This window comes from Pseudoliparis swirei, chromosome 18 (genome assembly GCF_029220125.1).
Source record: "Pseudoliparis swirei isolate HS2019 ecotype Mariana Trench chromosome 18, NWPU_hadal_v1, whole genome shotgun sequence".
Taxonomy (NCBI): domain Eukaryota; kingdom Metazoa; phylum Chordata; class Actinopteri; order Perciformes; family Liparidae; genus Pseudoliparis; species Pseudoliparis swirei.
In genome coordinates, this window is record NC_079405.1 from 22,290,080 (window position 1) to 22,312,953 (window position 22,874).

The 22,874-nt window shown below is 41.3% G+C and overlaps 1 protein-coding gene across 2 annotated transcripts; it reads left to right on the forward strand.

Moving 5' to 3' along the window:
- Positions 1-1,910: 1,910 nt before the first annotated feature.
- On the forward strand, positions 1,911-13,927 carry cldn19 (claudin 19). 2 transcript variants are annotated; one of them, XM_056436449.1, is made up of 5 exons: positions 1,911-2,594; positions 7,733-7,897; positions 8,185-8,269; positions 9,312-9,458; positions 13,011-13,927. In XM_056436449.1, the coding sequence occupies exons 1-5, from the start codon at positions 2,372-2,374 to the stop codon at positions 13,057-13,059; spliced, it is 669 nt and encodes a 222-aa protein (XP_056292424.1). In that variant the 5' UTR covers positions 1,911-2,371; the 3' UTR covers positions 13,060-13,927. The 2 variants fall into 2 exon arrangements, with proteins under 2 accessions (XP_056292424.1, XP_056292425.1); XM_056436450.1 differs by having other exon boundaries at positions 1,912-2,594; positions 12,453-13,927.
- The last annotated feature ends 8,947 nt before the right edge of the window (positions 13,928-22,874 follow it).

The following is a 22,874-nucleotide window of genomic DNA, read 5'->3' on the forward strand; positions in this document are numbered from 1 at the left end:
TCTACAAATATTATTAGGCACCTTTTAGGCATGTATATCACAAAACAGGCAGAACAAGAGAGATGTTTAATCGCTCAGCAGCACCCCCCCCCGAGACGAAGTGTCCTCTTTTTCGCAAACTCAAATTTGGACACCCTAACTTTTTGCAGTAATGACTAAAATGTGTGGAGTAGTAACATTACGAAGTGCAGAGAGTAAATAAGTAAAATCTGACAACTTAATGCTTCATCTACACACTCGTCATAGCATAGCATACCACATTGTTATTGCCGGATGAGTGAGAACTTTGATCGGCTTACTTCCTGTAACCAGTGTAACATTAAAACGTGGCTGTCCGCTAGCAATAGCTCGCTGACACAAACAGCTGGCTGTCATTCCCCACCGCTCCGGAGAAGAACAAGCTACTTAGCTAACTAGCCTGACACACATCGTCAGAGCTACGTCCTCTCACTTCACCGCTAGCTGCGACCACATGGTACAGCCCCTCTGAAACCTGTTGCCACCACAATAAGTAACAACTGGCATTTTCTTTTGTGCGAGTCGAATGACCACGTAAAAAATTGCTCAATGTCTGTTCTACTTCTGTTTTATTTCTATGCTATAAACCTGTGAGGTAGACTTCCATGTACCGCACTTTCCATCCATATATGTGTTTGAATGTGTGAGCGTGTGTGTGTGTGTGTGTAGCCAAGAGTTTTCAAAGACGTGCTCGGTGCCGGATAAGTGCGGTCACGTGCATGTTCACATGTTCCGTTGTTTTTGTGATGTTATGGAAGATCAAGTTCATGGTCCAGTTGGTAGGAGAGGTGAGAAGAGGGCAAGGGAAAGGGCAACCGGCTAACACATGGAATGAAGTGAGAACAACAGAACGTGGAAAGAAATTGATGCAAATTAAAGCAGAACATCCAACAACATCCTTTTTTGTCTTACTTTATATTTCTTCGGTGAGTAATCTATATATCCAAATATAACCAACCTGGAGAGTAAAGGCAATAATATGTTGTGTAGACAGGGTGTGTGGGTGTGTGTGTGTGTGTGTGCAGGGTGGGAGTGAGACATGTCTCTTACAGATGTGATAAAACTGCGATGTCTCCGGGACCGAGGACCCCGTGGACCGTCTAATTGGCAGAGTGGAACGCTGTGGTTAGTCCGAATGGGACGACTATACTTGTAGGTAACATAATAAGTTGATTTGAAGAAGAGCTGACGCACAAACTGTGGGAAAGTTCTCCAAAAAGACAGTTTCTGCGTTTGCAGCTCGTACGGATGGACAGTCGGGTGAGCTCCCGCTCTCTCTTTCTCTCTCTTCATTTGTCCCGGTCACCATGGTAATGTGGGGGGTGGAAGGCTTGCCTCGGCGGCCCATAATTCCCAGAGAGCCTGTCTGGCTGTGACACGTCCTTTTCAGCCAGGCATTGTTTCGATTCTGATTTACGTGTGTTTGTTGCACTTTTACCACCACCCCGTCCACACCTCCAGCCGGGGCAGCAGCAAAACCTTTGAAGGACCAACGCATGCGAGACCTGGAACAGCAGCGTGTCGGAGTGTCGGTCAAAGAGGGTCTGATTAAGTGATCGCAATGCAGATTTAAGGTCAAATCGAATTTTAACACATTTCTTGAAGAAAATGCCCTTTAATGAACTGGTCATTGTGACTTGCTATTTTTGCCATCTTTTTCTTTCCCTATCCGTTTGAAACAGGGTTTGTTTGCCCAGCCGGCCCATTCCTCTTCACGCCCAGTGGGCGTTGCTACTCCACAGAGGAGTCCAATCACAGACGAGCCCTTTACCCCATCCCTCCTTGGTCAGCCTGTTAAGGACTTTTTGTGTTCACGTTTTTTTCCTTCTTTTTCCTCCTTTCTTTTTTTCTGTTTCTCCCTGCTACCCCTCGTTGAACTACTTCAGCCAGGAGCAGATGGAAAGATTGTAGTGGGGGGAAAGTAAGCAAGCAGCACGGAGTGAGTGAGAGAGAGAGAGAGAAGAAGAGAGACAGAGAAAGAGAGAGAACGAACTGGTGGAAGCCATGCAGAGAGTGAGGCAGCCCAGCGACGATGCTTGATGAACTGAACCGCTGACCACAAGAAAAGGTTTTCTTCCACTTTGACCGTGCCCCAGAGACATCAAGGAATCAGACGGGGAAAGTCCAGAGGGGACACATTCCACTCATCGTCCCAACTGACACGGAGAGCTCAAGAGCACTGCAGAATTAATAGAAAAGAGTTGAGAGACAAGGAGTTCCACAGATGAAAGTTAAAGCCAAGAGGCAGAAGGTAGATGTTGAGAGTGACCAGATAGAGACGAGTGAAACAGGGAGGGACAGACAGGAGTTAGAGGGACAGAGCTAAGAGTGAGGTACAAACACAACAACAAGGATGGCTAACTCAGGTCTCCAGTTGTTGGGTTACTTCATGGCATTGGGCGGCTGGATTGGCATCATCTCCACCACCGCACTGCCCCAATGGAAGCAGTCGTCGTATGCCGGCGACGCCATCATCACCGCCGTGGGTCTGTACGAGGGTCTGTGGATGAGCTGCGCCTCGCAGAGCACAGGACAGGTGCAGTGCAAGATCTTTGACTCCATGCTCTCGCTGGACAGTGAGTACCATATTTGATTCCAGCTCAAAAACCCTGACTAACTTTCACTGGATGATTCTCTGATTTCCTATCTTATGTTTTTGGTAAAAAACCTCTTCCTGTGGCAAATGTCTTTGTGTGTCATCATATTTTAAACCTATGAAATATGCAGAAATCTCAGTGGGTTGATGGGGCACAGAGGAGCCGGTTGAGGGAGATTCGCAAGATGATGAAAAGCACGGTTATACTTCAATTATGAGCTTGCAAGGCATCACCAAGAAGGTTTTATTTTGACCATACTTCACAATGCGTTCTCACGTTGCTTTCTCGATCAAATCCTCTTTTCAACTCAAAAGATCCAGGGAAAAAAAAACTCACACTCAGATTGTCTTCCTCGAAATGAGCTGTATTACTGATATCACACCAGCTGTTGTGGTTATCAATCAGCAGCAGAGAAAAACAGAAGGGAAAAAATGTCCCAGAACACCTTGCTGCTGTCAATTCAGAAGCTGTAAATCCTGTAAAATCATTTAGTTCAATTAAAAACTCCAAAGCGTAATTTGCGAGCGAGTGGGGGCGAGGGAGGGAGGGAGGAGGAGAGGGGTCAGGAATGTGGGGTTCAGTCATAAATTAGCTCAGAATATGAGACTCCTGTCATCTCCAATCTGTGAGTAGGACCTAGTGACCCATAATTAATGGCACGCAGATTACAGGAACCCATCCATCTACTGTCTGCTTGAATCAACCTATTACAGATTCTAATGAAAGACTACAGGGAGGGTGGAAGGGGGGTTCTCAGGTCACAAGCAATTTTCATAAAACAATTGGTTTTTCCCCCCCTCCGTGATTACGCTTCCCGCTGTGGCACTTAGGGAAACACAAAGAGGCGGTTTGCAAACATGTTGGTGAGCTGCTGGATCAAAAGAAGTATGCGACGACGCAATCCTGCCCCCCCCCCCATTTTTTTTGGCACATCTCGTCGATAAGAACGGCGTATTGTCCTTCGCCGATGAATGGGGGCTGTTCGGAGAAGAAAAGGCCAGTGTTGAGCTAAAACACCAGAGATATTCCCAGAATGCACTTCGTCGTCCCCACACGCGCACATTGTTCCGCTCACACACCCGGTGAGGGCAGATTCAGGCTGAAGACATGCAGCACAGTGGAGAAATCATTCCGAACATTGGACCGCGCAGCTCTGGGTGAACGCATCGCAGAGCGAGTCTCGATCGATCACGAAGTCGTCCGGGTGTTTCCCCGGACAGATTATGAAACGGAGCAGATCGGCATTCCATCATGTGTGTTTGGTGTGAGCCAACACCGGCGCTGATCTGAGTTCTGAAGGAGCTCTTCTCACGGGCTACTTTTTTTCGAAGCGGGGGCAGCATGTGATGGAGGGTGTAATTGTTCACCAGACTGTGGCTGCGCTCCGCTGATGCGGCCAAGCAGCCGTGGCGGAAACAAAGTGTCCTGGATCTGCTCTGCGGGGTTTGCCCAGTTTGGTTTTGCTCAAAAAAGGAGATGGTGGATAGAAGGAGGTTTTTTTCTTCTTTCATTTCAGGTTTACATATTTTCAGGATGGACGGTGGTGCTGAAAGGACAGCTCTTCAGAACCGGAAAAAAACAATAACATAATAAAGCTTGTATTCACGTTAGTGTTAGGCGGGGCAAAAAAAAAGAAGATGTTTCTGGTCTGTGGTTCTGTGACGTAGATTTATTAAGTAGATGAGAACACAGCATTTGGTAATATTGTTTTGGATCATCTGCCCAGGATACACATCAGCACAACTTCCCGTGAATTTCCATTAATTCATGTTTACGGCTGGTGTTTGTTTTACGGTCGACACATCCTATAAAAAGGACCAAACCAACAATGTGTTTGTTCGCCTTTCAATACTTTTTCTCTATGCAGTCTGTGGAGCCAAGCACATTAGTTCCTCCCAAAGAAGTAAATACAAATTCACCAATATTTTAAAAAAGGCCCAGTAATTTCCTCAAAACACCTGAGCACTGTCGTTTTTAGCAGATCCTTCTCAAACAGTCGAACATAGTGTATTTTGTTGGGGCCTATTTACAGCATTTTTAGGCAGCAGTACAGTGTTTGTGGGACTGGTTCAAAAAATAAACTGCGGTGGGAGTGGTCATTGTAATGAAGCAAAATGTCACCCGGTGCAACAGTGTGGCTCCAAAAAGTTGTTGGACTACAATGGAGCTCTATAGCACAGAGGAAGAAGATACACCAGGCTTTGATACACACATTATACATGTTATTAGGTCATGTTCATCTTTTCATGGATTTGTTGACAATAAGAAAAATAAGAAAGATCACCAGCGTTATCCTTTTTTTCACAAGGAAGGCACTGGTGACGTGTTGTAGGGTTGAACAGGTTCACAAATGGGATTATATATCGTGTGAATGTGATGTCTTCCAGTCCAGGAGAGCGAGTGTGACGTGTCTGTGGCCACATAGTGGACGATAAACAGCCATAGATTCCACTCTTATTGACGTATACATTTGCACAACGATTATCCAATTATCACAGCATTGATAACTACTGCTAATATATAATGCCTGTCTACACACAAAGGCCTTTTAAAAATAGCAAACATAATACATGTTACAAACTGAAACTACGTGGTACATTTTGTTGACCTTATAGCAACTGCAGTGCAACTTTATACTCGTGCAATATGACGAGGATGACCTATTAACATTCGAGTATATACACCAACTGCAACCTACTGTAAGAGCTTAGTCTTGACCAGTTAGGATATGTGAACTAATATGTGGTAATACAATTAGGATTAAACATCAAGTATGCGCTTGAGGTACAATTGGATTTAAAAACCTCTGCAGTTGTCAGATATGAGTTCAATTTTCATAGTTAGTCAGTGGGAAAACCAATATTACATACAAAAGAGTCACAAGTGACTTCACAATGGGACCTTACAGTGTTTACACACACACACACACACACACCAGCTCGCACACATCCTCATTGAAAGCTTGTGGCTGGTACTGCCAACTTTGGATGCTGGAGAGAGAGAGAGAGATGGGGGAGCCAGCCTCCCTCCCTCCCTCCCTCCCTGCTTTTAGCCTCTCCTTCACCCCAAAAGACTCCGAACGCCCTTCTGGTTTGTCACTAACTGAAACGGGTCAGAGCATCGGCCTGAACCCCCGCACATCTCTCAGAAATATAAAAGAGGAATGCTCAAGAATGGATGAAAGAACAGAAAATAGAAACCTCTCTCTGTTGAAGACTATACATAGAGTCCATCAAAAGGAGCTCGAGAGCCATAAATCAGACTTCAAAGATTGTTCCATCCTCGCCGCCCATCATAAAGTCCCTTCAGATCCGCTTCTGAAATGCTCCTTCACTGCTGCACCATGAATGATGGTGTGTGTATTTGTGTCACAATGACAAATGATGACTTCAGGTTCCTGCTCAGGCTGTTGACCTAGAGCTCTTTTTGGAGTGACTTTTTCCTCACACAAAAAGTCTCTTCTAACATCTATTCTTGACATTGGAAATAGTCATTCAACAAACAATTAAAAAAAATGTTTTTTCTAATTATACTGTTGATTCTGAAAACACTCATTTGAAGACGGTGAGATAGAGTTGAAAGCTCTGAAAAGATTGTTGTCTGAAATATAAAATCTTTTCAAAAGGTTCACTTACTAGGTCTTTTGAGGTTTTTTTGAAGATGGTGAGATGCATTGGAAAGCTTCAGAGATAAAGCTAAATGTGACGCTTCATTTAGATTGTTTTTTTTTGGTCAAACATTTATATTAAAGTAAATTCTAGGCGCACAAAAGTTCATTCTTGATCTTGGAAACCTTAGTTTTGACAAAGAAAATAAAAATGTTGTTCAAGCTTCTTCATAGCCCCTTTCCAGAGTTTTGAAGACTTCACTGTGATTGAAATCTCAGGATAAATGCAATATTTTTCTCAAGCTATTCTATCGTAATCTAATTGGAAATTATGGTAGTTTGACGAAAAAAACAACAACTGCGAGTTACAGTTGAAAAGCGCAAGTATTGTCAGAGTAGACTATACCGTTATCTTTTTGCTCTTCTAGTTGAGCATGAAACCTTTTTGTTTACCTTGGAAAGTTCGGCCAAAAAAACACGAGCTCAAGGCTCCACTCACTACCTTTTTTCCCCAAAAAGCTTTGAAGAACATGAAATGGAGTTAAAAGCTCTTGAAGCAAAAATTGTAAATTGACCTTGAATTCTTCTAAATATTCTATCGTTTAAAAAAAAAATCAATTTAAGTCTATTCACACATTGTGTTTGCGGCTTTAATGCGAAGGATGTTGAACCTTGGCTCTTCAACCTGTATGAAAGACTCTTTTATGTTTTCTTTTTGATAATTTGTCAGCTTTATCTGTTATCAGAATCTGGATACACGGGACTTTGCGTGTCTACTTCTGCTGCTGGGGCGTCGACAATCCCCTCGCTTTGACAGTATCATTTAGCGTTCTGCGTCGCCTCAAACCCGTTTGAGGCATCAGAGTCTGATCGCTGTGGCGATGGCTCCGTGAAAACAATCTTGCTTTGTGACAAAGCCACACTAATCCCACTGTGTGAAACATGTAAAGCAGGCCCTCCTACAGCTCCTCTCTCTCTGTGTGTGTGAAAGAGAGTGAGAGATAGAGAGAGAGTTGTGTGTTTCATCGGTGTCTATTCCACCTACAGATATTTTGTGTGTGTGCGTGTCTGTGTGTGTAAATAATGTGTAAATATGTTCCACCCACTGAGTTATGTGTGTGCTGAGGCCCCTGTGGGCGGCACATTAGATTTTTGAGAAGGCAAAACCACAGCAGAATTATCTGGGGAAGATTTACAGTGTCGTTTAAAAAGGTCCCAGAGCCTCGCCCGAGAAAGTCACCTCTGGAAACGAAATGGGGCAAGAATTACCCTGCTGGGAAAACAGGACAGCACCGGAGGAGCTTTCTGCCAGAGAAGCATGCGGTCTCCCATCAGCAGGCTTCAATCCCTCATATTTGTCACTTTTAATATCAAGAAATGTGCATTTTTGTTACAAGTGATGGACTCAAAAGATATGTCCCCTCACCACTTTCTCCTCCTTTCCCCTCCCCTCCCTTTCTTCCATTGTATTGCCCCCCCCCCTTCCCTCCTTTCCATTTTCTTTATCCAGTCCACATCCAGACGTGTCGAGCCCTCATGGTGGTGTCCGTGCTGCTGGGCTTCCTCAGCATCATTGTCAGCGTGGTGGGCATGAAGTGCACCAAGGTGGGGGACAACAACCCGGTCACCAAGACCCGCATCGCCGTGGCCGGAGGAGCTCTCTTCCTGCTTGCAGGTGGGACTTCTGTCTGCTGTGTTCTGTTGATGCCGCGTTTACTTTGTGACCAATCATATAGATACACGGCAGTATCTCCGACAACCAGAGCAGTGGTGTGGTCATCTCTGTAATTACGAGTCCCGGCTGTAAACAGGAAGTGGTCCTTTTAAAGGCATTAGTAGCTGACCACAGACATAAACCACAAACCCAGAGGGGCGAAATTTACTAAATGAGGATTCATCACAGTTCATTTGTGTGTTGTTGTAGCTCTAGTGAATGCTTATGTATCTGTCCCTCCCACACAGGTCTCTGTACCATGATCTCCGTGTCCTGGTATGCCACTCAGGTGTCCTATCAGTTCTTCAACCCGAACACACCGCCCAACGCCAGGTATGTGAAATAACTGCCATACAAACTCAACTATATACATAGTATGTTTCTTGTTGTCGTAAGTTTCTAGTTGATAAACATGGCTAGCGTTACCTGCCAATAGTTACGAGTTAAGGCTGATAAACATGGCTAGCTTTAGCTGCTGATAGCTCCTAATAATAGTGGATGAAGACGACAACTAGCTGCAGCAACGAACAGTTGTATCTGAGATACTATTATTTATCTGTCAGGTTCTTGTGACGGGGTGAGGCTCAGGCGCGGGGTGACAGGCTGGACGCAATATAAATAACAAAAAAACAAGGTCCAAAAGGGGCAGGCAGGGTCAACAGGCAGAACCAGGAATACTGACAGGACGACGGGAAAAGGACACAGAACTATAGACGACAATCCGACAGCAGACAAGGGAAAGACTGACACAATATATAGGGGGGAAACAGGTGTACGACATCAGACACTAACGAGACAAAAGTGGCTGAGTGCAGGTGCAGGGAATTAAACAATTAAGACAGAGAAGACACGGAACACAGGGGAAACAGAACAGGGTGTTACATTATCGGCACTTAAAACCGAAAAATAGTATCCTTTTTTTATTTAAATGTTGAGCAACCCTGAATACCCATCTCCAATCGTTAAATCATTTTCTTTTAATTCGTGCCAGATCATTGTGTTGAAACAATCAATGAGATTATTTTGAGGATACCCTCAGAGGTATAGCCTCCTACTGCAAATGAGTAAATACACAGTATTATACACTCACTACTGTCATCAGGTCTATTTTGAGAATCAGAAAATGTATAAGTAAAATTAATAATTAAGATACACGATTGTTTAGATTATTATTTCTTCTGGGTTTGATATTCATTTAAATTTTCTGGGTAAAGGGGCTTTCAGCGAGTCTTGTTTCTTACTTTACAATGAGTCGGAGTTTATCATATCAACATAGTGGAAGGAAGTGAAAACAGTCAAATCTCGGGCACTAGCAGCAATCCTATACATCTGCCCCCTCTCTCTCTCTCTCTCTCTCTCTCTCTCTCACACACAGGTATGAGTTTGGCTCCGCCCTGTTCGTGGGCTGGGCGGCGTCAAGTCTGACGGTCCTGGGCGGTGCCTTGCTGTGCTGCTCCTGCTCTAAAGAGGAAATACGAGGGCAGCAGTATTACCGCCAATCACAGCCCTCCACAACCAGGGAGTACGTGTAAACCCCACCCCCTTCCAGCAGGCACCCAAACAGAAAGCATCGGACACGCTTGCACCCCTTCCACCATCTTTTCTCTCAAATTATAAAACAAAACAAAAAGACTATCAAACACACATGCGATCGTGTAGTTACACACCGCAGACACGGGTACTCACAAGCACATCATCCACCAGTTGTACATATTTTGGTGGCTAAAACCCTACAAACTTTCATACAATATGTGTGAGCAGACAACCTACATATTTCACGTCAATCATCCAGTTTACTCATGTGATGATACAAAGCTTGCATGGACACCTCTAATGCCTCAATGTATATTTATTTGACCTCATTGAAATTAGTAGCTTTAATCTGCCACCCAACATCACAACACAGAGTCACCCACTTAAAAAAAGAAAGAAGCTAATCGCAACATCTTAGTGTAAAGCGTGTCACAGCAGATACCCAGAGACAACGCACAAGGAGCTAGAAATAATGCAAAAGTGAATTTTATTAGCATGTCCTATGCTTCCTGGTTGGCGCTGCATCTTTCCCCCCATATTGCTTTGTGTATTCACACTCCACTGGTGCAGTTATGTTGTGTAAAATGTCAGCATACAAAGTAACTGTACTAAAGCTTCTCCTGCTCAAACTAGAAGCACAGCTGCAGGTTGTACGGTTGCTCACTGAGTTAAAAACAAGTCTTGAATCGCACGATAAAATATCCACCAAGTCAACACGTTCTCAGTCCCAACTCGTCAAATACTGACCCTCAGCATTGGCCCTACGCTTCAAGCGAGGACACTATAGGTTACCCTCTAGCGTCAGTTCACAGGAAACGTACAGTTTTCCGCTTGAGACATATTTAATAAAATAAACTTCCAAAGTAGGTTTACTTACACAATATAACTATCTGGTTAAGCTTAGGAAAAATGATTAGTTTAGGTTCAAACCATAGACTGTATATTTTGACCATCCCCAAGGGTTTCTTTCTTGTTGCAACCAGTGAGCAAAAATGACCATGTTTGGGGTAACGTGGAGATGCTGTATACGGCTTTGGTAGCGCCCTGTCAATAACAAACCAGCGACACCCTTAAGCATACTCTGCTTTATGGTCTATTTTACTCTAAATGGATCATAATTTACTAAACGAACATCATGCTGTATTGAAGAAGACTTGAACATTTCCCCGGTTGTTAAACAACTCCGGAACTCCATAACAACCCAAGAGGACATAATCTCAGTAGCTACGGTCTGATTAAGAGAAACTTACATGTGAATAAACTAACCACAATGACAATAAAGAAACAGCTGTGTTTAGCGTCTCATGTAATTAATGCCTCGGGCAGCCATTTTGTAACCGCTAACAAGCTTCTTCGCTTTAAAAGAGGCTTGTTCTTACATAGTCACAACACAGAACAATCACTTGATGATGGCTGCACATCAAGACACAACCTGAACTGCACGAGTGGAGGTGGATTGTTAAAAAAGATGTCTTCTTTGTTTGACTGAGTATGAATGCTGTTAATGGCCATTCCACTATTTTACTCTCCACCAAGAGAAAGTGGAGGATCTCATCGACATACCACCACCATGCTCCATTTACTAACAGCATCATTCCAGAATCACACATAACATCATCCTATATTATCTCTTTTATAACCAAACCAATGTCTAAGATTCAAGCTAATTCATGAACTACCCACGTAGATATTAATCTCACTAGGGATCATAAGCGATAAGACTTCAGTTTCATTACTTTATGATCAACTCAGCGAGAATGTTTACACCTGACTTGTGAATAATATAAATGTCATACTTAACTTCACTGCATTAGATTGTCACATATTATTGCAAAGTATTACAATAGATATCTGCAACGTTCTTTTCAACGTTCCCCATGGTGGAGCCTGTAAAACTCAACAGTGGGTTTAAATTAGCTCTTGAGTTCCCCGCTTGATGCTCCCACATCAATTTGCCTTCCGTTTGTGTTTCTAAAAGAGCCGGTCCATCACTGTTCCAGATAATAAAGCCATTAACATTTGTTAGAACGCTCTTAGTCCCCCTGTTTCCCGGTCATACGGCCTCTTTTCTTGGTAGACACTTGTTTTTGGAGTGCTCTGTAGAGTGCACTGACAAATTGGGGTGGGGGTTGTACGTTCCTTGTTCCCTTTAAATGAGCGGGATGTCAGGAATCACTTGTCTGTCATTAGCAGCTGTGCTTTAAATAGGTATTGGTAAACAAGTCTGATTTAAATTGAAAAATAAACCTGTAAAGCTATGTCTAAATAAAATATAATGTACATTTAGAGTAATGATTTGACATTTCATGAAGTATACTTATTTGTTAGAAAGTTAGATGAGAATATTGATGCCCCTCTCTTATCTTTCTGTTAGATATGAAGCTAAAAGCAGGAGTTTAGCTTAGCTTAACATATCATTTAGATCATAAACAAGAGGAACAGCTAGTCTGGCTCTATCTAAAGACAAAAAAAAAAAACAACATAACAAATGAGACATCATTATTGTTAATTATGGAGCTGGCCAGTAGATTTTGTTACTTTTGGACACAGCCAAGCTCGTTGTTTCCCCCCCCCTTGTATTTGCTTAACTGAGGTCCATAGCTAGATTTTCTGCGGTGGCTCTAGCGTCATATTTACCATAACGATATAGAGATCGGTACCAATCTTCTCATCTTACTCTCTGCAATCATCAGCCAGTCCATCATTATTAGCCTAATATTTATTCAAAATGTGTAATCTCTTTAAACTGTAGCGAGCTGACATGTAGCATCACCTCCTGTGCTTCTTCTCATTGACTTTCCATCGCCTTGTTTTTCCTGCTAACGTCAGTCCGATCCCCTGATCATGAGCCCCTCTACATTCTTTCTAACACTTCATAGCTTGTGCGAGAATCAAAGCGTTTTTGATGTTTCTCTTCTTTCCTCTCATGTTCTCTGTTCCTCCTGTTCTCCTCTCATTGTCTTCTTCTCTCCTCTTAATTCAGGGCAGAGTTGTTGAGTGAAACTAGTTTCCCCGACTGATCAGCCCCCATGCCTTTTATCGAGGACTCTCCTGACTGTCCAACCACTGTCTTCCCTTTCTTCCCCGGCCCCATCCCTCCCCTCCGGTTCTTCGTTTAAACCCTAAATGTGGACCTCTTGAAGAATACTTCCCTATCTTCATTACTACATCTGCACCGTAATGGGAACCCAGACGCATTGTTATCTCCCATTTTTGTCCCTTACCTTCTGAGCCTTTTCTGTAAATATGGACTCCTAAAGGACGATAATTAAGACCTTCTATCTAAGAAATGAGGTGGCCTCGTCCGTTTCCGTGTGAACCCTCTACTACACCTCCCACGCCCTCCTTTGTCTCACTATTGGCCGAACGTTAACAATGAGTTGAAACCCCTTTTGTGGTTTTTGTTTAGCGCTGATTTATGATTTTTCTTATATCCTATGACCTCTGGGTGTTTCTTGTAATATGTGTCTTTTGGGTTTACTTTTGTGCGCTGTGACTGTACCTTGACTGAAACGTGTTCTTTTTCCCTTTTGAATTGCAGACCAAATGTTAAAAGTACCCCACCAGAGAAAAGGGAGCAGTACTTGTAGTTTGGGAGAGTCTTCTGGCCTTACCATGGTTTAGATTCTGTCTACAGACAAAACCCTCTCCCTGAGGACTTCAAAACAGACACCGTTAAAGAAAGAATTTATTAACAGCAAGCACATTGCAGCGACATGAATTAGAGTCTTTGTGTAGATGTATTGGTCTGGTCTGTTTTGCTGACTTTGGGAGAGACAGTCATTCAGGGTATGTTTTCTATAACATGTTAAAATGCCCGGGTGTATATACCACCTATTTTGTTTCTTTTTTTTTTTTACTACACATATAATGTTTTACTACAGTGCCTTATAACACATGTTTGTGCACATGTTTGTTCCTGACTTCATGGATTCTTTATAGTCTCCAGTCCCATCTTTCGGGACGCGCGTGTCCATAGTTCTCCTGCCAGCAGTTCTGTGTGCCTTTTTTGTATCTATTGTCGGACTTCTGGAAATGAATGTGAAGCTACTCTACAGTACCACTTATGAAACAACAAAGACATACGTATGATAGATCTGAAGCATTGTGCCTTGTGTGCCACCGTTTGTATTAAAGCTGCGTGCCTGTTTCCGTGTTGCCTGGATTGAGGATATACCCAGTGTATTCATTTTGTTTTCGTTAAGTGCCAATATGATTTTGTGGGAATGACATGACAAGAGTCGTTGCATTATGGACTCTATAGGAAGTACTGTACTGTGTGTTGCCTCCTGTACTAAGGAACGCCTGTTGACTGAGCGTTCAAGCCTGCATTTATTTACCACGCCATTCATTTCTCTAATATTTACCCCCCCCTCAATGTTGTGTATCATCTCATTTACCTATGTCTGTTTCTTTTAGATTAAAGCAAACAGTATGAAAAAAAAAAAGTGAAATGGATTTGAGTCATGAGTCATGTACTTTTCACCCCTGACTGACTTTTCGCTCACTCCCCACTCCCCTCTCCTTCCGGCTCAAATACTTATTTTGCACCCCATTGTTCAATAATTGCAGATGTAGAATTCCACTCTTGCTCCACTGGACTGTGGCACATTCTCAAAGGTTGACTCACCACTGCCACAGTTGTTAACAAGGCTTGATTTTGCTTTCTGTGTTGAGTTTCAGCCGTAAAAACCTTTATTAAATCACAAGCTTGGAATAAAGTAATAGCTTCTACTTGGGTTACTTGGGTATTTAGACCCCTTAGTAAAATATTTATTGAATTCAAGTTACACCCTTCATTGCAATATGCACATGTCCCACTTTACATTGCAAGAGGTGGCCGTTTCAATCATTAGCCCTGTCTATACTGGCCATGAAGAAATACTCCCCCAAAGCTATTTCAAGGTAAGAGATGGGCGACATACACACTTTCATTCTGGGCAAAACTGCATTCCAGAGTTCATCGAAAGTTATTATGAGGCTTCAGCAGTCAAATAAAATCTTCCAAAGTTACAATCTTTGTCGACCAAGTCACCCGACAACAATATCAATATCTGACCATACTGCAAACTCCAGAACACATTTATTGTCCTGTTCCAGTTTTTTTAAATTCTTGATTTCTACATTATTTGACCATGGCAGCTTTGGTATGTTAAGGTTTATGGATGCCTCAACTTTATGTAAATGTCCTGTACACAACTAATCGTGTCAATTTTGATTTCCCCAACATGTGATTGTCAATTTCCAAGTTCAATGGAAAAACATCGTGCTGGAAAAAACAACAAGAGTCTGCTACCTTAAGTGCATAATGTATGTGTGAACAGGTGTTTCAATTGGAGGCAGCCACGGAGAGATGGAATTACTGCAACCAATAACTTTCAATACATTATCAGTTTAAATGGTGCTCTCCTTTTTATCAAACGAGACAGGCTTTCCATGAGTTTGTATACAGAGTTTAAATAAGGTTGAGAAAAACGCACATTGAAGACACCAGTGGTGGGAACAGAGTACGTACGTGAAATCTCACATACACCTGACATGTACGGATGCGCCTGCACTACCCATGACTATACAGTCTGTTCGGCAACACTGACCGTTCACACTGCTTTAGACTATCATGCAAAAACACCCACATATCCCACAAGGACATCTGCTGCAATATGTACACTATACAAAAACATTTCACAAGAACTGTTATTTCTATCACACTCTCAAATCTTGAATTAAACTCATGTATCAGCATCTTGCTCAGCTAAAGCTCCTTGAGAGAAGTTTTTCTTCCTTATATCAATGGTAAGAGTTAACCGATATACAGGACTGTCTCAGAAAATTAGAATATTGTGATAAAGTTCTTTATTTTCTGTAATGCAATTAAAAAAACAAAAATGTCATGCATTCTGGATTCATTACAAATCAACTGAAATATTGCAAGCCTTTTATTCTTTTAATATTGCTGATTATGGCTTACAGCTTAAGAAAACTCTAAAATCCTATCTCATAAAATTTGAATATTTCCTCAGACCAAGTAAAAAAAAAGATTTATAACAGCAAAACAAAATCAAACATTTGAAAATGTGTTTCCAGGTGTTTCGAGTTAATTAGGCACTTCAAGTGATTTGTTTAATACCCTACTAGTATACTTTTTCATGATATTCTAATATTTAGAAATAGGATATTTGAGTTTTCTTAAGCTGTAAGCCATAATCAGCAATATTAAAAGAATAAAAGGCTTGCAATATTTCAGTTGATTTGTAATGAATCCAGAATGCATGACATTTTTGTTTTTTTAATTGCATTACAGAAAATAAAGAACTTTATCACAATATTCTAATTTTCTGAGACTGTCCTGTATATTAATTTAATGTAATTCCTGTATGAATATGTTGGAAGACGGAGGCGAGGTTACATGCACAATGAACACGAAGCTTGCAGCAGAAACCAAACCATTATGGTAAAAACAGGAATGTATTTTTCGAATTCTTAGCATTTTGAATCATGGCTGATGTGCGAGACAGACCTTCGATTTGGACATGGACATTATGGTCATTTTGGAATGTGAGACTGGAAACTATGGAATATCCTTTTATTGCTAAACTATAAACATCATTACAACAAAGTAACACGAAACATGTCATTCTTATTGCAACTGCCAGAACAACAATGTTACATGTCTATTCTGTCCCAAAAATAATCGTGCAAGGGAACAACCTAGTGCAAGGGAATAACGTAGTGCAAGGGAACAACGTACAACGTAGCGGAAAGGAACAATGTAGCGGAATGAACAACGTACAATGTAGCGGAACGGAACAACATAGTGGAAGGGAACAACTTACAACGTAGCGGAAGGGAACAACGTAGCGGAAGGGAACAATGTAGCAGAAGGGAACAACGTAGCGGAAGGGAACAACGTAGCGGAAGGGAACAATGTAGCGGAAGGGAACAACGTAGCGGAAGGGAACAATGTAGCAGAAGGGAACAACGTAGCGGAAGGGAACAACGGAACCGGTGGTTGACAGAAACGTCAACATGTTTTCCTGGAGACTGGGCTACATATTTCGAGGTGAAATGAGAGCAGACATCACCACTCCATGGTTCAACTTTATTGAAGAAGTTTTAAATGTGAGTTTTGTAGTTTCACGCAGACTGCTGGGACACTCTTGTGTTGGTTCTGGCTTCCTGCCCTGAAGCGAGTCTCGGTTTCGTCCAGCTGGCATCGTAGATATGAGACGCACTCCTGTTCGCCAATACAGCGGAGGTAAAAGAGCAGAACACACATTATCGCTGGCATCCCCAGAGTCACCTGTTAGAGAGGAAGATGCAGAAATAATGAAGCAAGCACATTATGGCTTACTTTGAATTTGCCTTCAAGGCATGAAAACTTTCTGTGATTATTCCTCTCTCTCTTATTAGAAAACTTCAAGAAAAATGGATTCTGTGATTTCTAAAGAACATCTAACTTGATTTTTAGAAAAAATCTTGGTGAGCGCCATTAAACCTGTGCTGCAGGTTCATGTCCTCTAGCTCTGTGAGACCTTTTTTATTTCTCTGAATTCTACCGCCTGCGCTCTAGTTAGCAGAGTGTCTAACTGCACTCTGCAACTCTTTCAACATTTTTTAGCCTGAGTTGGCAGGTTTGCTTCTGAGCTGGACATCAAGCTTCAGTTTCCTCCTACCAGAAAAAAAAACACTGTTACTGACACACAGCAGATTCAGGAGCCGTGAAACAGCAAACATGAAATAAAGGGGTTTATTGTTATCAACATATTGCCAGCTAGTTAACATGCCCACAAAACAATGGTAATAATAAGGACCTTAATAAGAGAATAAATTGGATTCCCATGATTCACAGTGCTGATATAATTTTAATTGTCAGTGCGGTGAAAATCTTGAAATATTAAAGTGCGATAGAGAGGTGAGCTTATTGGCTGCGAGACAGGAAATTAATTTGCCTGTGTTTTTGTTGAGACAACATTTTCAGAAGAATTCTTAATGGGAATTTTTTTGGAAATTTTTCTTTAAACTAAAGATTACTTTGTATTACTAGCGTAATACTATTGGTCAGTGCGTTCAAAAGATCTGGCAGGTTCCAGTCCTGTAATTTTACATGTTGGAGGGGGTTTTACTTTTACCTTTAATAATAATATGTTTTCGAGAGGAGCCTTGGATAACGTGCTTGCCATGGATGTGTTTCCGTACCTGGCTGATGCTCCATCTAAGACAACGTCACGTCACGCGTCCTCAAGCCCACCAGGCTGTCACTCCCCCCACAGGCATCGGCAGCGGGGGCTAAAACCCACGGAGGTCAGCTGACCTTTTGCCCCTTGCTGGACCAGGAGACACATTGGAACATGTAAAAAGGCCTGATTATGCTAACATGGGCATTATCATGATTATTATAATTTGGTGGTAAGATAGGGCATATTAAATAATAATAATATTTCTTAATGAATATTGTTTAAAATACACGCTTTCTCCAAGGGTCATGATTATTATGATTAAGTGGTAAGATAGGGAATTTTAAATAATAATAATATTTCTTAATGAATATTGTTTAAAATACACGCTTTCTCCAATGGTCATGATTATTATGATTAAGTGGTAAGATAGGGAATTTTAAATACAAATAATATTTCTTATTAAATATTGTCTAAAATAAACCCTTTCTCCAACTTTCTGCTTCGGTTCGACTGCACAGTAGTGCAGCCTGGTGGTTGTTCTACACTTAGTCATCATACCAAGATTAGCAGTGTTTGTGTGTGTGTGTGTGTGCAGATGTGTTTTATACCCTCCAACAGTCCTTTCCAGAAGCAGCGATTATCAGCAGCCCCAGGACCTCTGCTCATCCTATCCTTTCAGTCAGCGCCTGCTGGAACAATCGGCGGCTTATTCCATTTATGAAAAATATCAGAAGTGACTATGAAACAAAACGCTGAACAACTGCAGCTGATTTTTCCAGACAGGATTATGTTTCAGCTCAGTTGCCGAGTGTCTTCTAAATTAATGACTTTTAACTGGAGTTAATGAGCCGTGTACAAGCGGTGGAAGACGGGTTCAGGTCCATTACGTAGGTAAAAGTACCGAATTAGTATCAACAAAATGTATCTGAAGGGGATCTGCGGCCATTTTCAAAAGTCATTCATAAATCTTATTCATCTAGTCTAAGATGGTCCAAGAATATTAAACAACTCTCTCAAATCCAAAACATAGAGTGCTGACATTCAAACGTGTGATGACATAAAGTATAAAGCATGGAGCTGCTCCATGGACGATGAGTTAGAAAAGCTGCTGTAGATGACACAGAGCACCCCGGGGAAACGTTCTGAGTACACGGGTACATTTCCAGTTTTACAACTGTCAATTCAATAGAATAAATGAATACATTGCATTTCGGTAAAAAAGAAGAAGAAAACAAATAAAATCAGCCTCCCATTCATTGTCTATGAAGCACCAGACTGTATACTTGGTGACATCACAAGTTTGGGATTGAAGGCTTTGACACAGAGGGGATGGGGTACAAATTAACAACCCAAGAACTCAGAATGCTCACATGGAAATATTTTACGAAAGGCTTTTATTCTGAAAGGTATAAAAATAGAACAAGTGGATTTGGAGCAATAGATTGGCCGCTTGAACGAGACTGCAGAGTCTCCCTGTTGTTGTTTCATAGATATAGACCCTACTCAACCCCGTTCCACGCAATGTGATTGGTTGATGCCGTTTTATGTGAAAGCTCAGAAAAATCAAAAATAAATAAATAAATAATGCTTTTTCGCAGCATCTTCTTGCAATCTGTGGGAAAGTATTAGTGACAAATAAAACATTGTAGAGCAACAATATATATACTCTTGACACTTGATTGTTTACCATATTTTAGTATTTTCATATTTTAATTAAATACATTAACATTATGTCTCATTGCACTGGCTTAACTGTCACGCAGCACTCACCAAGCCTCATTTCTTCGATGTGCAAATGTACTGAACAGTTTCTGATTCTAAGTAACTACAAAATAAATAAAAAAAAAGGCTTCAGCATTTTCGCCCTAAGAATTTCTTTCCTGGTAATACGGGCTGGGAACACCATGAAGACCGACCTATTGGGAAAGTCACAGACAGCTTATAAATAAAACATGAAAAGTGTTTTAGAGACCTTTTTTTGAGCTTGGAGGAGCGAGTTGATGCGATTCATTAGTATCTAAGTTCCTATCACAATATTGGATTATACTGATCATTTTGAGAAGTATTTTACTTTTGTAGGGGGTCGGTGTTAAGCTTATTTGCTTTGTAGAGACGAGAAGATTGATACCGCTCTGATGTTTGTCTATTAAATATGAAGCTAACAGCCTGGCTGTGCTCAAAGGTAACTCAATTCTCCTTCAGTGACTAAATAATTAACATGTGATGGCATTGTTTATTTAATCTGTACAGACACCAAAGTTTAAAAATAACAATTTGTTCCTTTACGTTATATTATTCCTATTTCTTGTTTCGAACCATGAGGCAGGCAGCAGAGACTCTGGGAACCTTTTACACTTCGGTTCTTCACTGTTTATTAGAGGTTTAACTTTTACAATGACCCTTCAGAGCAAAAGAGTTCAAACGAGTTTAAAGTTTTGATCAAAGATAATTCAATTTAATCTTCAATTCAGAGTAAAAACTAAACAGATGTTGAAAGAGAGGTTTAAATTGTAATAATTAATACTAAGATGGTTTTAAAGTTTAGTGCCAGGTTTAAAAATGAATCCTTGTTGGTGCAACCCAGCCTAAAGGTGATCGTTATCCCTACAGATGTCCGATAAACGTAGTGCAGTAAAAAACAACAATAAATAAAACTACCTCAAATGTGTTACCATTGCTGCAAACAAAGAATTACCAAATTAATGTGTCCAGTCTTTACAAAAAACAATGTTTTTATGATGACGAGATTTAGGTAGTTTTAACATATGCTCATTTTGTCAAAGTATACATACGAACATGTGGATGGATAATGATTTTGACAAGAGAGGAGACCCAAGAAACAACATTTACACCTAAAAAGGAAGTGCGAACAAAATTAAAACTCAGATTTTATGTTTTAAAAAGATCCCTAGCTTGAGAAAACTTCCATAACTTTAAGATGGTTACTGTACTCTTAAAAAAAATATGAAAGGAAAATGTTTTCAAAGAGGTAACATTATCTTTTAATGAGGAAAATTTCCTCAACAGTTAAACGTTATCTCCTCGTGTAGTGAAACAGATTTTCTTAAAATAACTTGAAAAAATAAAATAAAACAATCACAGGAGTAATCTTGCAGCTGTCATTCTGGGTAATGAACGGCACCGCGGAACTCTGGGGAAAGAAACAAAACATACTCACCTCTTAGAAAATGTTTCACTTCAAGGACCGACTGTCAGTGAATATGCTCACTTCCCAAAAAAAACTGGAGACATTTGTGTGTGTGTGTGGGGGAGGGGGGGGGGAAGGAGGGTTGGGGGTTGGAGAGGAGGCCTTCTCTGGGCTGGAATCAAGAAGCCGAATACATTAACCACACATGACCTTCATAACTGCACCATGACTTTCCATTCTGCTCCCCTCTTGTTTTTACACTTTGAGAAGTCTCACCCCCGTTTCAACTTTGACTTAAAAGTGCAAAAAAGAAAAGAAAAGAAAAATCCAAAATATACACATCAGCTTCATCTGAAGACACTTTCTGTCATTTAAGGTTGCTCGGATGCGGCGAGGAGAGATAGCGCGCGCCGAGATGACAAGAGATAAAGAGGAAACATTCAAACAGCATCACAGAGGGGGAACAAATGTTAAAGGGAGCGCGAGAGACAAAGAGGCAGACGGAGGGGACAGAAGGAGCAGAAGATGGATTGCTGTCAGGAGGCTGAAGAGGGCAGTGTTTGTCTTCCTTCTGGGAAGAGTTGTTACAAGCGGAAAAGAAGAAGAAAAAAGAACCATATATACATAATTACATTCAGGGATGTATACTGAATCCAGAAAGTTCCCTGCATAATATTGAGGGTTAATAGGTTTCACAATAATTACAAGTGAAATTTACAAAGATTAGTTGCGGTCTTGTGAATAAATAAATAAATATGCTTAAATAAAAATAAAGAAAGAGGGATTTGGTTGTGGGAGTCTCTGCTGGTCCAGTGATTAGTAACGGGAGTTGAACACGGAGAGAGTCGCAGTGACAAGTCAGCCTCCTGTGTGTGAGTGTGCTGTCCAAGATCACATTTAAATAGTAATGTGTGTGTGTGTGTGTGCTTGTGAATATTGGCAGTTTTTGTCCTTCCATGTATATCAGTTGCATCTTTTTGTGATCATTAGCACAATTTGGTGCGCGCTCCCCTTCCCCATCTGCCCTCCCTCCCCATCTCCTAACGTCACGCTTAAAAGGCTCATCATCGCCGATTGATTCCTCATCATCGTGACCACAGTTAACGATGTGTATGTGTGATGCCACATTTGGACATAGGATGGGGGGATGGGGGCTGAGTCGTAGCTGCACGGGACCTCTGCACCACTCCCTTTGATTTGAACAAGGTCAGAGGAATCGATCCTCCTTTGATCGGAGACTCGCGAAGAGAAGCAACTATTTCCAGTCTGGGGCTTCTCCTCAGTCGAAGCGTCTTCGACCAGAGGGGGTCTGACGGTGGAAGACCACACATCAAAATCAGGTTGTCTGGTATTATTGTGGAGTTGAGAACTGGTTCCGATACTTCCAGCCTTTACGCGTTCATCAAGCTTTCTCTTTAAAGCCACCGTGTGTTGACTTCTTATATGATTGTAGCAACATTTAATTTAACCAGGTGGAATACATTGTGGAGTGGTGAAGAAATGATATGGAGTATGCATTTTCCTTATATTCCATTGTTCCTGCAGTGCATTTTTTTTGTATACTACCTCTAGTAGACTTACCCACCTGGGGTTTACGGTATTTTTCTAAATTTTACATCATTTCTTAAATTCACCTTTTAAAAGACACTTGCATTTGATACATACATGTGTTGTATATCAAAAATTGGAGAACAATCTCAGCTATCTATATTAGTCACCCTTGTCTTTAGGCATCGTGTAAAGAGGAAATCCGGCCCTGAAACTGAAAGGTTGAAGTCTGATTTATTACAATTCAAATCTCTTGTGATGGTGTTGGAAATTGTTTTACTAAACCCGTAGGTTCACAAGAGTGAAAGTGGAATATATGAATACAATAGTAGATGTAGATGTCTAAAACCACATTTTGAGTAAAAGTGTTGTCTGTCACTCTACTTTCACCAAATGTGAGAGGGACTGAGATAAAATAGGACTGAGAAATGACTACATACTACAGATATATGGGGTCAGATCAGTCTCAATAATTGCAAATGCGCACAGAGAGACTCACAAATGAAAACACAAAGATTCGCAAATGCACGCA